Source organism: Trichoderma atroviride, chromosome 1 (assembly GCF_020647795.1).
Source record: "Trichoderma atroviride chromosome 1, complete sequence".
NCBI classification, from domain to species: domain Eukaryota; kingdom Fungi; phylum Ascomycota; class Sordariomycetes; order Hypocreales; family Hypocreaceae; genus Trichoderma; species Trichoderma atroviride.
This window is the reverse complement of record NC_089400.1, coordinates 4,737,731-4,754,934: the sequence shown is the minus strand read 5'-3', so window position 1 is coordinate 4,754,934 and position 17,204 is coordinate 4,737,731. Positions and strand designations below refer to the sequence as shown.

General features: G+C 51.0%; 9 protein-coding genes across 9 annotated transcripts; 4 read left to right on the top strand and 5 right to left on the bottom strand.

Moving 5' to 3' along the window:
* Positions 1-187: 187 nt before the first annotated feature.
* Positions 188-2,864, bottom strand: TrAtP1_001713 (uncharacterized protein). Its single transcript, XM_014085204.2, has 2 exons — positions 1,647-2,864; positions 188-1,583 (listed from the first exon to the last, which is right to left on the bottom strand). The coding sequence occupies exons 1-2, from the start codon at positions 2,212-2,214 to the stop codon at positions 223-225; spliced, it is 1,929 nt and encodes a 642-aa protein (XP_013940679.2). The 5' UTR covers positions 2,215-2,864; the 3' UTR covers positions 188-222.
* A 158-nt stretch (positions 2,865-3,022) lies between these two features.
* Positions 3,023-4,420, top strand: TrAtP1_001712 (uncharacterized protein; the record flags this gene model as incomplete). The annotated part of the gene is made up of 1 exon (XM_066111115.1): positions 3,023-4,420. One exon carries the CDS (start codon positions 3,023-3,025, stop codon positions 4,418-4,420), a length of 1,398 nt encoding a protein of 465 aa, XP_065967188.1.
* Positions 4,421-4,592: 172 nt separating this feature from the next.
* Positions 4,593-7,018, top strand: TrAtP1_001711 (uncharacterized protein; the record flags this gene model as incomplete). Its single annotated transcript, XM_066111114.1, has 4 exons — positions 4,593-4,853; positions 4,927-4,968; positions 5,027-5,243; positions 5,295-7,018. The coding sequence occupies 4 exons, from the start codon at positions 4,593-4,595 to the stop codon at positions 7,016-7,018; spliced, it is 2,244 nt and encodes a 747-aa protein (XP_065967187.1).
* A 359-nt stretch (positions 7,019-7,377) lies between these two features.
* Positions 7,378-10,077, bottom strand: TrAtP1_001710 (uncharacterized protein; the record flags this gene model as incomplete). Its single annotated transcript, XM_014085246.2, has 1 exon — positions 7,378-10,077. The coding sequence occupies one exon, from the start codon at positions 10,075-10,077 to the stop codon at positions 7,378-7,380; it is 2,700 nt and encodes an 899-aa protein (XP_013940721.2).
* A 575-nt stretch (positions 10,078-10,652) lies between these two features.
* TrAtP1_001709 (uncharacterized protein) lies at positions 10,653-11,528 on the bottom strand (the record flags this gene model as incomplete). The annotated part of the gene is made up of 1 exon (XM_014085086.2): positions 10,653-11,528. The coding sequence occupies one exon, from the start codon at positions 11,526-11,528 to the stop codon at positions 10,653-10,655; it is 876 nt and encodes a 291-aa protein (XP_013940561.2).
* A 71-nt stretch (positions 11,529-11,599) lies between these two features.
* On the bottom strand, positions 11,600-12,205 carry TrAtP1_001708 (uncharacterized protein; the record flags this gene model as incomplete). Its single annotated transcript, XM_066111113.1, has 1 exon — positions 11,600-12,205. The coding sequence occupies one exon, from the start codon at positions 12,203-12,205 to the stop codon at positions 11,600-11,602; it is 606 nt and encodes a 201-aa protein (XP_065967186.1).
* An 815-nt stretch (positions 12,206-13,020) lies between these two features.
* On the top strand, positions 13,021-13,278 carry TrAtP1_001707 (uncharacterized protein; the record flags this gene model as incomplete). The annotated part of the gene is made up of 1 exon (XM_066111112.1): positions 13,021-13,278. The coding sequence occupies one exon, from the start codon at positions 13,021-13,023 to the stop codon at positions 13,276-13,278; it is 258 nt and encodes an 85-aa protein (XP_065967185.1).
* A 653-nt stretch (positions 13,279-13,931) lies between these two features.
* TrAtP1_001706 (uncharacterized protein) lies at positions 13,932-14,495 on the top strand (the record flags this gene model as incomplete). The annotated part of the gene is made up of 1 exon (XM_066111111.1): positions 13,932-14,495. The coding sequence occupies one exon, from the start codon at positions 13,932-13,934 to the stop codon at positions 14,493-14,495; it is 564 nt and encodes a 187-aa protein (XP_065967184.1).
* A 339-nt stretch (positions 14,496-14,834) lies between these two features.
* On the bottom strand, positions 14,835-16,752 carry TrAtP1_001705 (uncharacterized protein; the record flags this gene model as incomplete). Its single annotated transcript, XM_014085866.2, has 1 exon — positions 14,835-16,752. The coding sequence occupies exon 1, from the start codon at positions 16,662-16,664 to the stop codon at positions 14,835-14,837; it is 1,830 nt and encodes a 609-aa protein (XP_013941341.2). The 5' UTR covers positions 16,665-16,752.
* Positions 16,753-17,204: the final 452 nt, after the last annotated feature.

Here is a 17,204-nt window from a genome sequence, read left to right as displayed (position 1 = left end):
TAGAGGTTAGCGGTGGCTTCACGGGAAGACGGGAACTAAAGGGTTCCAGCTTTTCAGCTACGGTTGGGGTAAGCTTGGAATAAGCTTAGAATAAGCTTAGAAATTTACAACAACGCAACTCATACAACAATTAACCTCGCAATCAACATTAGGTACAATAGTCCAGAGGCTACAATAAAATAAAAAAGGTGAAATTCATACAGCAACCGTCGTCTACGTACTCTACATGGTGTAAATGACCACATTGTCAAACGTCGTCTTGGTTCCATGCACTCTTACGCCGTTCAAGCCTGTAAGGTACGTGTCATCCCCCGTCTGAATCTTCGGCTTGTTCATGTCGTCCACAAAGATGGACAAAGAGTTCTGCTTGGCCCGCACCATGATATGGTGAGCAGTGCCATGCTGGATCGATGCGTTGACATTGGCCAGCTCATTCCAACCGTTGTCAGAACGGCCCAAGACAATGTAGCCGTTGCCGAAACCAGCGTAATAGCCGTAGTAGCCATCCGTCCCATCATACGGACTGGAAGCCCGGAAGACAAGGCCAGCATCGCCACTCTCATCCCAGATGGTCACGTCCGCCTCGTAGACAAAGTCGCTGTACAGCGTATCGCGGATCAATGCCTTGCCACCAGATGACGCCTGGCCAACCAGCGCGGCGTTCTTGGTCGCATAGTCGCCTCCATAGGTAGTCCACTTGTCCATCGAGCCCGAGGCGAAGTCATCTTTAAAGGCCAGCGGAAAGATGTGCACATTGTCAAACGTCGCACCTGTGTCATAGAGGCGCACACCGTCCATGCCACGAGCGTAAGTGCCGTCTGTCGCGCTGATCAATGCCTTGGTCATGTCATTGACATAGACGTCGATTTTGTCCTCCCGGACCTTGACCTTGAGGTGATGAGCCTTGTTGGCCGCGATATCAACGTCAACGAGGCTGATTTGGGTCCAATCATTGGATGCACGTCCCAGAACGACGTTGTTCTCCGTGCTGATGCCGGCGTAGTAGCCCTTGTAAGCATCCGCACCGTCGCTAGGATCCGAGACGCGAAAGATGAGACCTGCATTGCCCGAGTCACCGGGCAAGGTGATGTCGGCTTCGAACGTGAAGTTGGAGTAGCTGCTCTTTAGCAAAGCTTTGTCGCCAAGGGAATAGTCTGCAATAAGCAATCTAGAATCCGAGCTGAATGAGTCACCGTATGTAGTCCACTGCTTCAAGCCAGCGGTAAAATCATCGTAGTAGGCGTCAGTGTTGGGAATTGCCGTAGGAGTCGAGGTTGGCTTGCTGGGAGTCGTGGTAGTGGTCGACGAAGGCGGCGGCGGCGGAGGAGGAGGCGGCACATGGGCGTCTCCAGACGAGATGCAGGCCAAGGTGACTTTGGGTGTCTTCCTAGCACTGGCATCTAGCTTCTTGCTGTAGCCCCAGGCTGTGGCCACGAGATAGGTCCTGTTGGCGGCTATTTCATAGGCAATGGGATCGTAGGGAGAGTGATAGCCGGTGCCAATCCGCCAGCTGTACTGCTGTTCCTTGGGGCTCGTCTCGAGAGGCCCCAGGACAGAGTTCGCTATCACCGCGTTGTCGGCAACTGTTATGCAGTCTTGTCAGAAACGCTTCCACCATCATCTCTTCCAGCTGTCTTGAAACTTACACCAAGAATCCTGACGCGCGTATCCAAATGAGCTGCCGCAGCTCTCGGGCAACGGATCAAAAGCCAACTGGGCACACATGGTGTTGTTGTCCGTCTTTCCCCAGCCGTTGCTCAGAATGAACTCGAGGTCGTCCAGACAAGCCTGCTCAAGAAAGCCACAGCCGTGGCCCCCGTCAGCAGACTTCTTCGCCTCAGGCTTCGTCGTGATGAAGACGTGACGGCAGATGTACCACGAAGGGTCCATGGGAAGCGCCTTTCTACCGGAAACCATGCTGTCGGGAATGCCAAACGTCAGCGAAGACAGCACCGTCGTCGCATCCACCACGACTGCCGGATCCGTGAGAACCTCTGGCGCGACTGTGAGATGCACAGAATGGCCGTCGACCATGTCGCCTCCCGGCCAGGGCCGAGTCCAGTCCCAGCCGGGGAAGCTGGCAGAGGCCATGGCCACGTGCGTGGAAAACGCATCGGACACGTTTGGCCAGTTCATCTGGATGACGTTGCCCTGATCCATGAAGAACTCGCCATTGTCCAGAAAGGCAGGAGTCGTGAACGGGCTGCCGGGCATTGCGTTTGGGAGTGACTTTTGTTGCAAGTGACGCAGAGCACAAAGTCTGATGTTTGGCAATGGAAGGTCAAGGTTCGGGACAAGAGACCCAAGGTGAGAATCAAAAGAACGCGTGATGACACGAATCAAAGGCACCGTTTCCTATGTAGACGAGTTTGAGAACGAGCGTGTGTGTAGTCCGGAAATATCGACCGCATCTCGGCTTGGACAGGCAAAAGATCCCAAGGCAAGTTCAAGCGCTGCCCAAAAGGGAAATCTGCGAGCGTCTTGGTTAACTTTAGGGATTCGGATCCCTGAACCGATCCACCTCCCCACCTCCCCACAAAGAACCAACAACAAGAGGTCCCTGTATATCCGTTGAAGATTTTTATGGCTAAAACAAAGCATCTGGTTAAGCTTGTCGGAACCGGCCCTAAGGACACAAGACCCATTGCATGAACCCGCCATGGGGCCGTATGATGTTGCATCCAGGGTGGCGTAGCCAATCTCGGGTGACTGGCTGTTCAACACCATGAGCTTCCTGGCGGCTGCATCACAATATCGCTCACGATGCTTACCAACAGCACAAGATGCCAAGAGTCGAGGGTCGGCATCAGGCTCAACAGGACATGCCGAGGCGGCGGATATAGATGCTATGGAATATATCGGCTCCGATGAGCCCAGAGTCACGGGACTGCAACCCTCAACTCCCAGAGGCAGTCAACCACCGAGGTCCTATATTGAAGCCTTTGGTTCTTCCTCTTGCTGCTGAATTTCTGTCCTCAACCAAGTTCGCCCTCGGCTACTCTGTGGCAAAGTCTGCGTATCCATGCGGCGCTCAATTGCCTTCTGGGCCGCTCTGGGTCACCTCGTCTCTCTGTGCCGCGCCATCACAACCACCTACAATGGCCAGTACGCGGAAGAATGTCCTCGCCTTTGCAATGACGCTGGTCCAAACCCTTCCAACTGGACGCACGTCCACCACCTGAGGGAGCTCAAGACTTGCCATCTACCCATCATCTTCGATGTCAACGTCCAAGCCTTGGTCGACGACCCCCAGACCATCCTCACCATTCGGGCCTGCGTGTCCACTGGTCAAGAGACATACAACACAAAGTCTCTGCCGCCGCTGCAAGACGATGGCAGTCGAGTTGACCATGGAAATCTCACCGTTTCAAACAGCTGCGGCGGCAAGACAGTCAAATCTTCCGTGACTCCCGAGGTCGACGGGAGCGTGTCCCACCCGGGCTCTGGCTCGAAACCAAACGCAACCGACGTCTTGTTGGCCACCCGCCATCTCACAACGTTTCTGCAAAAGGCCTCTCAGTGTGGCACCACCATCATGTTTGCCAAGTCAAACTCTGCCGTGGTTGGCCTCTATTCAGGAGCTGAAGTGGCGCAGAGCTCCGTCTCTGCGATGCTGTCGACTTTCCGTGATCAAGCACAACATGGCGGCACTGCTTTTCAAATTTGCAAGACTGAAAAGGCCGCCTTGACGTTTGGTGCCTATGCTGCGAGCTTCCCCGATCTCGGCGTCGTTCAAGCTGCGGTCAAGAGCTGGACAAACGGCCTTTGCCTCAGCGGCTCAACTCCCTCCGCCGGCATCAGCATGGATATTCTCGTCTCAACAATCAGCACAAACACCACAATCACTCCCCTTTCTAGCAATTCCACTCTGGGGGCCAAGGGGCCACGCAGTCTCCATGCCAGGGCTGACTGCAAGACCCAGCAGGTCAAGTTTGGAGATGGCTGTGCCGACCTGGCGACCCGCTGCGGCATCTCCAGCGCCAACCTGGCCAAGTTCAACCCTCAGGCAAACTTTTGCTCCACGCTCAAGCCAGGCCAATACTACTGCTGCAGCGCCGGGACTCTGCCCGACTTGCGCCCCAAGCCCAACCCCGACGGCAGCTGCCACACCTACAAGATCGCCGCAGAGGACGGATGCTTGGCCATCGCAGGCTCCTTCGGCATCACCGTGGCCAACATTGAGTCGTTCAACAAGAAGACCTGGGGCTGGGCCGGCTGTGATGCAAATCTCCAGGTCGGGCAGCTCATCTGTCTGAGCACAGGAGATCCCCCCATGCCCGCAGCAGTCGCCGACGCCACCTGTGGCCCCCCTGGTTCCAGGCACGAAGAAGCCGGCCGACGGCACTTCTCTCGCGGACCTGAACCCATGCCCCCTCAACGCGTGTTGCAACGTCTGGGGCTTCTGCGGAACGACGGATGATTTCTGTGTCCCCTCTCCGGCAGACACGGGAGCCCCCGGAACAGCCAAGCCCTTTACAAATGGCTGCATCTCCCACTGCGGCTCAGACGTCGTGAACAACGACGAAGCCCCAGACTCGTTCAAGAGGATCGGCTACTACGAGGCCTTCAGCTACGACCGCGACTGCTTGGCGATGCATCCCAAGAGCATCCCCAAAAACAACTTTACACACGTGCACTTTGCCTTTGCGACGGTCACGAAGGAGTTTGACGTCGACATCTCTGACTACCAAGACGAGTTCAGTGCATTCAAGGAGGGCGAATACAAGAGGATTCTCTCTTTTGGAGGATGGGACTTTTCGACGGGATCTGATACTTTTCAGAGGTTTCGCCAGGCGACTACGTCGGCGTACAGGGGGACTTTTGTGAATAATCTCGTCAACTTTATGAAGAAGGTGTGTGTGTCATGATTCTATACACGCTCTTGTGGGACCTGCTAGGGGCTGACTATTTTTTTTTTGTTATTAGGAAAACATTGATGGCTTTGATTTTGATTGGGAATACCCAGGTGTAAGTCGATGTCTCCAACTACTTGGTGACGGTAACATGCTGACGCTGGCTTCGACAGGCACCTGATATCCCAGACGTTCCTCCCGGCAGTGCTAGTGAGGGAGACAACTATCTTGGTTTTCTGTCTCTTCTCAAGTCCAGGCTCCCAAAAGACAGGAGCATTTCAATTGCCATCCCCGCATCGTTCTGGTACTTGCAGGCATACCCCGTCAAGGACATGGCCAAATACGTCGACTATTTCATCTACATGACATATGACTTGCACGGCCAATGGGGTATGTTTGATCTTACTGAGCATCAACTCAATGTCTAACAGCAAGTGATAGATGTGGACAACAAATGGGCCATTCCCAGCTGTGAAGGCGGCAACTGCCTCCGCTCCCACGTCAATAAGACGGAGACGTACAACGCCCTCGCCATGCTTACCAAGGCTGGCGTCAAGTCCACCAAGATTGCCGTTGGCGTGACAAGCTACGGCCGAAGTTTCCGCATGGCAAATCAAAACTGCGAAGATCCAATGTGCACGTTCCTTGGCGGAAAGCAGGACTCGAGGGCGTACAAGGGACGCTGCACCAGCACGGCCGGATACATCTCAAACGCCGAGATTACCGAGATCATCAAAAACCATGGTAACTACTCTATTGTTAAAACCTATATAGATGGAAGTTCCGCCTCCAATATCCTCGAATATGGAAACAACGGGGCAGTCGACTGGGTCGCTTACATGGACGGAGACCTCAAGGCGGAGCGCATCAAATGGATCCAGACGCTCAACTTTGCCGGCTCCTCAGACTGGGCCATTGACCTCGAGACCTTTGCAACCGAGGACACGGGCGGAGATGCTGATACCAGCGGACAGCCCCTCTACGACGACGACGACACCGAGGAAGACGATGGCGACGGCGCCGGCTATGGCTGCCTCGACGGGGACAATCCCGGAACGCTTGAGGGCGTCGCCGACGCCATCGACAGCTTCGACGACCGCTGCCTCAGTTACTTCACCCTAGACACGCTCTACAACATGCTGCTCGAGAGCCTGTCCCTCTTCGACACGAACTCGCACGGCTACGATGACAAGTTCAAGTACTACGAGGAATGGGTCAAGGAGCTCGTCGACCCCAAGCTGGACGACTACATGCGCTTTGGCGACGGGCCCGGCAACCAGTTCTTCACCTGCCACTGGGAGGCCGGTAGCAGCAGCGGCACCGACCCCTGCACAGGCGTGCCGCACTTCTGGGAGCTGGAAGAGACGTTCAGCGTCGAGTACGAGCTGACGGACGAGGACGGCTTCTACGACGACGTGGCCGCGACTCTGGGCATCGACAAGGACTGGATCGCCTGGGGCGACAGGGGCAAGGACTACGACTGCGCCGCCCAGGCCGAGGACATGCCTCGGCGGCCCTACGGCAACGGGAATATGCCCGTCTGCCGCCGCATCTACCGGCGCCGGCTCCACGTGCCGGTCAAGGCCTCGGACGACGACATCGTGGTGGCAAACCCAAAGGAGATGCTTGAAAACGCCTGGACGAACATCACGACGCTGCAGGAGACGCTCTTGTCGACCCTTGCCGAGGTGGCCATTGACATCTTCAAAGACGCCACCGTCCAGGTCCCGGAGCTCGAGGCAGTCGTCGCCTTTGCCATGCCGGTGCTGCAGCTGGCCGAGTCCATTGACAGCATGAAGGACATCAAGGATATCGGCGAGCGGGTCATGCAAGAGAAGAAGCGCGAGCTGATATTCAAGATCCTCACCTTTGTTTTCATGGCCCTCCCCTTTGTCGGCGAAGCACTGGGCCCCCCTGGTGGGCAGCGCGGCGGCACTGGCCCGCATCGCGCTGCTCGTCAGCGAGGCCGGCAACGCGGCCGTCACCATTGCCGACATCATCAAGGACCCGACGTCTGCGCCATTTGCCATGTTGGGGCTCATTGTCGGCGCGGCGGGCGGCGGCGGCAAATTGTCAAAGACGGAGAGCTTGGGGGAGGCGTCCAAGGCGCGGGGGCTGATGAAGGCGGCCGACTTGGCCAAGTTTCCGCAGAGGTTTCGCGATAGGGATGCTTTGGTGCAGAAGATTTCGAAGAAGTCGGTGTGCAGTTTTATTTAACGGGTGATGGATGAGGGTCCTCTATAAAGAGCTGTGAGGTTGACGAGGTACCCCATTGATGTAAGCAAGTATTAGCAGGGACCAGAGGATTGAAACGTGTATATTAGATGTGTATGTAGCCTCTTGACAAAAGAAACAGATTTCTGTCTATACTATCTAGCAGAAAGGGTGCCAGTCCAGATCGGTAGAAACCCAATGCATCTTTCTACATCAAATCCATATGCTTTGTCCAGCTAACAACAAAGACTGTTACTAGGTTTCCTCAGGCCTTACAGAAGTATTGGCTTTTCACATCTAGGCCTACCATCTATCCAGTACGGACTATCACTTCATCAGACTTCAACCCCTTGGCAGTGGCCTTGACAACCGCCTCGCCCTTTTTGTTAGTCTTCCCCTTTACAATAGCCAGGGCTCGTCCACTGAATGCCCGTCGTTCTGCTGACGGGAACGACGTATAGTCAGAGGCGTCGCCATTATCAGTAGCAACAAGCTGTCCGGCTCCGCTGACGCTGAATTGGATGCTGTTGGTCGCCTGAGGAACTACATCTCCTCTGCTGTCAACGACTTGGGCGCTGATGAATGCCAAATCGACGCCGTCGGCACTGATTACAGAGCGATCAGCTTGCAAGCGCAGCGCTGCCGGCTCTCCAGTCGTTCGCACCGTATCTCTTGCCCACTGCCGGCCATTCTTGTAAGCAACTACATGCACCTCGCCGGGCTGGTAAGTGACATGATCCCATCGGAAACGGTACGTGAGCTCCTCCTTCTTCTGGCGCCCTTGGGATCTTCCATTGACGAAAAGCTCGGCCTCGTCGCCAGAGGAGAAGACGTGAACAGGAGTCACTTTGCCCACGCGGTCTGGCCAGTTCCAGTGAGGGAGAATATGGGCCATGGCCAGGTCCGGCTTCCAGCGCGACTGATAGAGATGGAAGCGCTCTTTCGGAAATCCTGCCAAGTCTATCATGCCCGAGTAGGAGCTGCGGACGTTGTATGGCGTGGGCTCGCCGAGATAGTCCCAGCCGGTCCATACAAACTCTCCCGCGACATACGGATTCTCATCGAGGGATCTAAAGGCCTTGTCTGCAGATGATCCAAAATCGGCGCTGTACAGCTCATAGGCACTGACCTGGAAAATCGTCGAGTTCCCGCCAGACGAGTCATTCACCGGAGCACTGTCACCTTGTTCTAGGACTGGAAAGATGAACACGCCTCGCGAGCTAAAGGCAGATGCGCTCTCACTGTGCTGCAGCATTTTGGAAGAAAAGTTTCCATGAAACGCTGGGAATAAAGGAGGCGTCGCAATGCCTGCCAACTGAGAGTAGTCGGCAGTATCGCGGATGCCCTCCCCTTGGTAGTTGAGGCTGATGATGTCTGGTATCGCGGCAAATGGCTGGTTGGGCTTGGCCGAGTTCATGGCTGTCGTGGCTAGGCGCGTCGAGTCCTCCTGGTGCACAATATCGACGAGTGCCTGAGCCAGGTCTGTGCCGCTCTGGCCTGTTTGCTGTTCACCGACTTCATTGCCAAAGCTCCAACTGAAGACAGATGGGTGGTTGCGATCACGCCGGATAAAGGACCGCAGATCTGCCTCATGCCAGTCGGGGAAGATGAGATGAAAGTCGTTGGTGACTTTGCCAAGCTCCCAGCAATCGAAAATCTCATCCAAGACCAGGAATCCCATTTCGTCAGACAGGTCCAGGAGGTCTGGCGCAGGCGGGTTATGCGACATGCGGATTGCGTTTGAACCGACGCTCTGCAGCATCTCAAGATGGCGCTGAGCGGCGCGATGGTTGTAGGCGGCTCCCAAAGCTCCAAGATCATGATGCTGGTCGGTCCCCTGCACAGGGACATGCTCTCCATTGACCAAAAGCCCCTTGTCGCCGCTATACTCGAATGTCCGGATGCCGAAACGAGTCTCATATGTATCGACGACTTGCCCGTTGGTGACGAGTTGCGTGACAGCAACATACAAGTTGGGCGTCTGCGTGGGAGGTGGTCCCCAAAGCTGCGGCCGACTAATGGAAGTGGTTACATTGATCGACTCTATTCCACCGGAGTCAACTCGTATTTTTGAAGTAGGAAACTCGGCTACCTTTTCTTCCAAGCTGCTGGTCTTTGCACTGACTTGGTAAACTTTGGTAATAACCTCTACATGGCTACTTTCCTTGCCGGTATTCTTCACCTCCAATGTCAAGTCGAGGGTCGCTGATTGCGTTGACACATCTCGAGATGTAATGAAAGTGCCATATTGCGCCACGTGTGTGGATTCGAGGGTTGTGAGCCATACATTTCTATAAATGCCTCCACCTGGATACCATCGCGATGATTCGTTCGGATTGTCAAGTCGAATAGCGAGCTGGTTCTCCCCAGCCTTTACATACGGCGTGAGATCTAGACGGAATGAGGCATATCCATAGGGCCAGCCACCAACAATCTGCCCATTGAGCCAGACAATGGCGTAGGACTGTGCTCCGTCAATGTCCAGGTAGAAAGTCTTGCCCATATCGTTCTGAGATATTGATAGTTTCTTGCGATACCAGCCAACCCCAAATACCGGGAGCCTTCCCATGTTTCCAGGAACCAGGGGGTCATCCTCCGTATAGAACGGACCAGAAATAGCCCAATCATGAGGCAGGTCAACTTGAGACCAGGCACTATCGTCAAATGTCTCTTGCACAAAGGGAACACTGCCTCCGGCGTTACCATTAGGACGCTGGTGACGGTTGGCAGGATCCTTGATAAACTGGTTTCCAGACGGCAGTACCCATGGCTTCAGTATGACCGGGTCAGTCACATTGGCCGTGTCCGGCCGCTGATCATAGAGCAGCCCATCGGGGTTGGTGGGAAACCGCATGAATCGCCATCCATGATCGATGCTTGTGCGTTGCCGACCACTGTATTCCACTGCATTTCGAACCACATGGGCATGACCAAGAATGGATTCGATTACCAGAATAACAGCAAACGCTAGGCTATACCTGCCATGTAGACAGGCATGAAGACCAGCCATGATAATGGGAGCTTTCTCGCAATGCTTCTCCAGGAATGAGCATTGCCTCAGCAAGCTGGCGGAGAATAGATCACTGCGCTTTTATTTTTTATAGTGGTATACAAGTATACGGAGTAAGCAATGGATGCTTAAAAATTCTATTTGCATCTGCAAAAGAAAGAGAGTAGAATTGTATCAACAGTCTTACTATTGAGCTGATCGTGACTTATTATGACGGTTAAATGTCGAGTTGCCCCATAGCAACGCAATGACATCGACAACGGGACATACAACGGGGAACATCATTAGCCAAATTACGAGCAGCTAGTTGCTACCGGCGATTGGAGCGCGTATTTTTTAGTATACCGGGACCGCAAATCATATGCATCAATTTAGCCTGAGAGTGTTGTCGGTCCTCTAACCGAACTCCTCGAGAACTATCCACTGGTTTGCAGCTTCGCCGAGCCGTCGGGTCAGCCAGTCTCTCATTTTGGATAACTAAGCTGATGACTGGATCGCGGCTCGATGGGGTGAATTTGTAATAAATATTGTATATTATAATATTGCACCTCGTCATATAACCAATTGAATCCTATTCAAACTCGATTGAAAATCACATTTATCCCATCTAATTTCCACAAGCAGTTATTTACCTTTCCTTTCTCATCTCGATTAAAAGTAATGAGAAATGTGTTCCACTTCGTTCTATTAATTCCCTTTGCAAGATATTCATTGTAGGTATCTGGCAAGTGGCAAAATGTATCGTCTGCATAATACTCCATCTTCCAAACCTGGTCGGCCTGGTCATTGACTATCATTTGCAGGCTCTCTGGCTTTTCAGTCGTAGTCGTCATCTGGAGTGTGACAATGTCCAAGTTCTTCATTACATAAGTACCAACGAACTCGTCCAGGGGCACAGGCTTTAGGTCTATCTGCTTGTGTCTTTTCAGCGGCTGTTCGAAATTCTTATGGTAGTAATCGCGATACTTTGTTGCAGCCTTCCGAGCAGCTTGTATCATGTCTACCTTTGGCTTGAGTTTAAAAATGGTTTGAACAATGTCCTGTGCAATCCAATCGGTAGCATCCCCTAGTCCAGTCCCATTAGACAGGACTACAACGGCTGCCTGGGTGTTGGGAATGATATAGAGGTTGCAGGTATATCCTGGGACATCGCCTTGATGACTGTAAATGACAAGAGATGAAGATTTCAAGCCCACCAGCGGAGACTCTAGGGTCCTGTTTGGCGATATCAGTCCAAGCTTGGCTGGTGTTTGATGATAGCACCAGCCTGTGCAGTAGTCACCGTCCGGAGGAGATTGGGAATCGGCAATAATGGCTCTGTCAAAGACCGAGTTGTGTGCTCCATCCACGTTTGCTCCCCCAAGCTTCTCGATCGATTTATTCAATTGATACGAGCACCACTTCAAAAGATCATTCACAGAGCTCCTTATGCCACCCGAGCCGCCATTCATAGAGTCGGCGGACAACTCTGTCGGTGGAATATATTGTGGCTCGCCATTTTCTAGTATCATATAGGATTTCGCTATGTTCTTCTAAACGCCGTGGTCCTAGTCATTTGCAGTGGAGTGAATATTCGATCGTTCTGAAAATGGCCCCAGGTAGGAGAGCGTGAAAGACGCCCGACGACGCAACCCGCAAGTTCGTACATGCCATTGTTGTAATGAAACTTGGTCCGGAACGCATGCTTGATAGGCATTGCGCTGCAGACTTTGACCACATCCTTTTTAGGGATGAGGATTCTCCCATTCATTCCTTGGGTAATTTCGTCCAAGCCGATCAGGCCGGTACGGTGGGAACAGATGTCGCGCAACGTCATTTTCGAGAACTGTTGAGCATCTTCGTGATGCTTGAACTCGGGGATCACGGATTGGATAGTAGTATCCCACGTAATGTGGCCGTCGCTGATGAGAAGCTCTATCGACTCGGCCATGAATGCTTTTGATAAAGAGGCGATGCAGTACAAAGTATCACTATCTGGTTCCCTTTTGGTGGCGATATCCATGACCCCCATGTTGTGTTTGAGGATCTCATCTCCGTTGTAAATGATGCCGATGGATATACCAGGTTGGCGAGTGATGCTTTGAATCTCACGCCAAGTCGAGATTCGGCGTTGTAATCGGTATTTCATCAAAGCGGAGGACCGTGGGCTTCCTATTATTCTTGGACCAGCGCGACAGCACGCGTATTTGAGAAAGCCTAGAGCGTTAAAGGGTGCACGGCCCTGTGAAGGGCTTTTGTCGAGTTGCAAGTATTGTGCTTCCATCATGAGACGGGTAAGGAAACGAATTCTTCGATGCTTCGAGAGGAAGATGGAAGACGGGCGGAAACAAAGGGAAGGAAACAATAATATAATATATATATATATATATATATCAGAGTAAAATAATACATAAGCTAGATAAAATAACATATGTATAAAATAATAATTATATATCCATTTATAATTTTACTTTTATTAGAATTATATAGTTTAAAATCTTACCCCGCTTTAATTAAATAGAATTGACCAACAACCTAGAATACGTTATTACGTTTTGCATTTTAGCTTTTACTTTTACACCTCACTTCTATTCAAGTTAAGATTAACCATGGCTCATTCTTGGAGCGCTCTATAGCGCCTCCTGCTTATGGAACTTGACTCTGTGTAAAAAGGCTTGAAACGTAAGCTATAAACGATTTTCAGTCGCTGGAAGCGAGATTAAACGCTTGGATCCCGATGCACAAACGAATCCTCGGCCCGATCCAACGCATAAAAAAGTGCAAAGGCCAACTAGTTGTCTGCGCGTCTGCGGCCCACCACTGGTTGATTGCAACCTGGCTGGCATGGCGCTGATGCAATTATATTTTGATTGTCCAGCTAACCATGGGCTGAGGTGAGGTACGCGGGCTCGTCATGGACATTTGACAAGGACGCCCATTGATTTGCCACGACAACCGGCAGAGATGGGGGACGACGATATAACCATTCCCGACGGCCATCTGGATCTCGATACAGACTGCTCGGAATCCGTCACCCAGAACATATCCATGTGGCTTCGAGGTATGGACGGATATCCCGCTTCTGAGCAGTCCATCTGGGACTCTGATGAAAAAAGCGTCGCGCCGGAAGGGGGACGGCATATCGGCCACCAAGCGACACATCGGTCCCTAGCCATCTCTCGCAATGACAACACGGAGCAACACATTATGGCACCGGGATGAGTGCCACACGTTTCATAGGGAACAAACAATGTGTGTCATCTTGAGTGTGGCCCGTGTGCAACCATGGTGTGGTGTCTGCAAACAACAGCCGAATAATGCGTTGAACGGGGACGATTCTCCCGTTTTGTTCGACCCTTGCATGCCCCTCAGTGCCTTCTTAACCCCTTTTCCAACATTCGGCAGGCTTCAAGTTTGTCACTAGGCCTCGGGAATGTAGTTTTGTCCTAGAACAGAGCGTCATTTGCAGAGCACGGAGAGACACCTGGGGGAGAAACCGCAGGACACGTGCTATAGGATACTTGCAACTAGGTACCAAGAACAGGGTACTATATTAGTAATTTCTCAATATAGTACCTGTAATAATCATAATATTCTCTACATCTTTCCCTCTTTTCTTTTCTTATTGTTTTTTAATACCCTGTTACTAACATTGATAGCTGGCGTTGTGTTAAGCTTTCCGATGGAGTTGTTTCAAAACCTTATCGGACATCGTTTGTGCTCCTAAATGGTGGTGAGTCACTCACTACCTACATGACGTACGTATATAAAGGCAAGCTGCCGATGTAACAATCAGTGCCCATCATTTTCCAAATTCCCATCACCCAACATCATTATATGCTTCTAGTCGGAAAAGAGCTGCAGTCTTTGCTCTCATGCCACCATATATTTACATCAACGGATATCCAGGCATTGGCAAGCTGACTATTGCCAAGGAATTGGAGAAACTTGTACCCAATTCCAAAGTTTACCACAACCATTTGTTTATCGATCCCATTGCCCCGTTGGTTGATCGCGACTCGCCACACTATCACGATATACGAACGAGCTTTCGACGTCACATCCTGAATACCATTGCCACATCTGAAGCAGCAGCTCGATCCACATGGATTTTCACCGATTCCCGATCCTCAGACCCGATTGGCAGTACAGGCGCCCAAGATTATCAAAATGCTGCTAATATACGAGGAGCGTTATTTATTCCCATCATCCTTCATTGTGAGATGGCGGAAAATTTGACAAGATTATTGAGTGAAGAGAGGGGCCGCGGGAACACCAAACTCAGAGATGCGGCGATTTTAGAAACAATTAGGCGAAAGGAAGATATTTACACATTTGGAGGGCCATATGAGCTCAAGTTGGATATAACCAATATAACGGCATCCGAAGCTGCAGAAAAAATATGCGAGCACCTGGCTGAGGTTGCCGCCAAGTTTTAGATTATTTCGGGTCCATGGTATCAATCGCCATTTTAATCGCTTTAGAGATTATTATCATAGATGTTTACCTTGATTCTTTGTTTTAAAAAAATTCCCAAAAAAAATCTCAATTATTAATCCTACTAGCTAGATTCAGCAAGTGTAAATGCACTGCCTACAATTTCAACTATTCAATAAAGAGATGCCTATCGAACAAGAGAAAACGTGACACGAAATATTAGAAAGGCTGGATGTAAAAAATAAAAGTCATATAGCCATGATCCATCTGGCTTGCTCTGCAAATTTGTCACTCTTAATTACCAGCATAGGTTTTGTCAAACAACTCCGCAAAACACTGCTTTAGCTAGGCTTGAGCAGATGCAAAGCGTCATTGGGCCAAGGACTGAGATGGGATGCAAGAGATCCAATCCTACGGCCCTCGATGCATTGCGTGATGGATTGGATCATCCCTTTGAGTTGGTTATACTCATTAGGGAACTGTTGTAGCGCAAATCGCATGGCGAAGCGATGCACCTCTCTAAAGTTCTGTATCGTTAGTGGATGGTCACACATTGCTTGCAAAGCCTCATATAGATGGCCACTCTCGCTGGGCTTGGCCATGAGCCGCTTCAAATGATAGAAGCCGTACTCTAGATGCGGTTTATCGAATTTGGAGCGCGCGAGCTTGATAAAGCACCTTTGCCACATGTGATATTCGCTAAGAGCCACAAAGATATCGCCACGCCCGAGACATTTTGCAATCATGAAACCCAGAATACCCAATTCTGTCAAAAGCCGGCTGACTGAGGGCCCGAGGCCATGCAAAGCAGAGATGTAGCATTTAATTTCCTTGCTGTGTAGTCGATAGAGCAATACATTGAGATGCGCTTTGGTTTGGCTCTCATCAGGGGTTTGACGAAATATTTGCACCTTGTGCGGAACAGTTGCCAAACGTGCGAAAGATGGGTGCCCTGAACAGGAAACGTAGAGATCTAGTTGAAATGGCCCCTTTTCAGTTTGCAGTAGGTAGACGAAGCCGATGCCGCCGAAATCCTTGACAATGGTATCAACCCATCTTTCCATCAATGCTCCATGGTGCGCTTTGATGTCAGAATCCACCTTTTCGATAAAATTGATGTATTCCGGCGCTGCGACCACACAGAGCAAATCGACATCCGAGTTCAAATCGAAATCTCCACGCGCCAAAGATCCACGCACAAAAAGTTGTTCAAGACCCGAGCAGTGGCGACAAGTTTGCGAAATGCTCTGGAGAATTTCAAACTGCGGCAAGCTGCTCAAGTTATGCAGGTTTGAGAAGACGGTACTCTGTAGGCTCTCCATAGTCTCATGAACATCGACCTTGGCACGACGATGAATGTGAGAGAACTGCACAGAGATCCAATAATTTTCACGACTTCGAAAGCCAATCCCTTTATAAAAGTCAATGACAAGATCGTAACTGGTTTCCCCACCGAGATTGAACTTGTGAAATGTCTTGAGGAGGTACTCCTCAGCCTCTCTCATGCCGTTTTGAGTGAGCAAAATTCCCGCTTGGTTAATAAGCGCTTTGCGTTCCTCTGGCGTTAGGTGAGGCAGCTGTTGAACGCAGTCTTGTTGCAGAATCTCATGATGTAGCATTTCTCGTAGGCGTTGGTTGACGTAGCAATCAAGAATCAGATGCGTACGTGGCTCCAAGCCAGTGTTGGATATCGCGTGGCTGACGGTAGGGTTTAGTTTCCAAATCCATCCGGATGCCATACATATCGCAGATTCGTCAAAATGGACCAAAGCACTTGGACTGGATACCAGAGGCACATGCAGCCGTAATCTGGACTTTTGAGCGGCAAGCTCATTGTAGTCTCGATGCTCCCACAGCCAGGAATCAGGACTATTCCGCGCGATCCTCACAGTAAAATAATCCAGACCTAAATCTTCAAGAAATTGGTATATCGCCGGGAGTTTACGGACCAATTCTGTCGGGATTGCAGCGCCATCGCGCACAGTGCCATCCTCATTCCCTCCCTCTGGCGTATATAACAAGGCGGTTTGCCAACAACCAGATTGAAACTCGCGATAGACTGTCTCGTATGGAATACTGGCGCTGCTGACCTCGCCCTCCATGGCGTGTAACACATCAATCTCAACCTCGCGCAACTGTGAGATGTTTTCAATCAATCTGTTGGTAGACATGATTTATTTCTTTTCTTCTGTTATGAGGGGGAATTGTCGGGGGGGGGAGAGAATGACCCGATGAAATAAGCCAAGTAAAACCGGTTATCAGAAGAGGGGCTTTCAAGCTTGATTGTAGGATGTATGAATTGAAGCTCCAGGCCCAAGCTTTATACAACATGGTTGGCCCTTGGTCAGCACAAGTAGTAAACATGCCTTCTCTTCTGTTTATCGTTTGCTTCTGCGAGGATAGCGTGATTCGTTGTACAGGAAGAGTGTAGCATGTGTGTCTACGGATAGCATGGCACTTTTGACTTTTGTGCTATGAGAGTGTGTCGTATCCATTTAAAGTTTGAACAAGCAGAACACGGTGCTCTTGTGTAATGTCAACGTGGCAAGATTTCGCCAGAAGAATATATCAAGTAAAATGTGAGGACAGCGTGGCAAGGTTGTGCTATGGTAACACTTGCGATACCACGGATAGGATGGCGTGTTTGTGCAAAACAACGGGCCGTGTTTATACCGAGGCTATGATGCGTTTGGAAAGCTGCGAAGAAATTC

Excerpts from the sequence above, each read along its gene's own strand:
- TrAtP1_001713 (XM_014085204.2), bottom strand. The coding sequence starts at position 2,214 with ATGCCCGGCAGCCCGTTCACGACTCCTGCCTTTCTGGACAATGGCGAG. Across the intron at positions 1,584-1,646 it reads CGCGCGTCAGGATTCTTGGT|TTGCCGACAACGCGGTGATA; the intron begins GTAAGTTTCAAG and ends ACTGCATAACAG.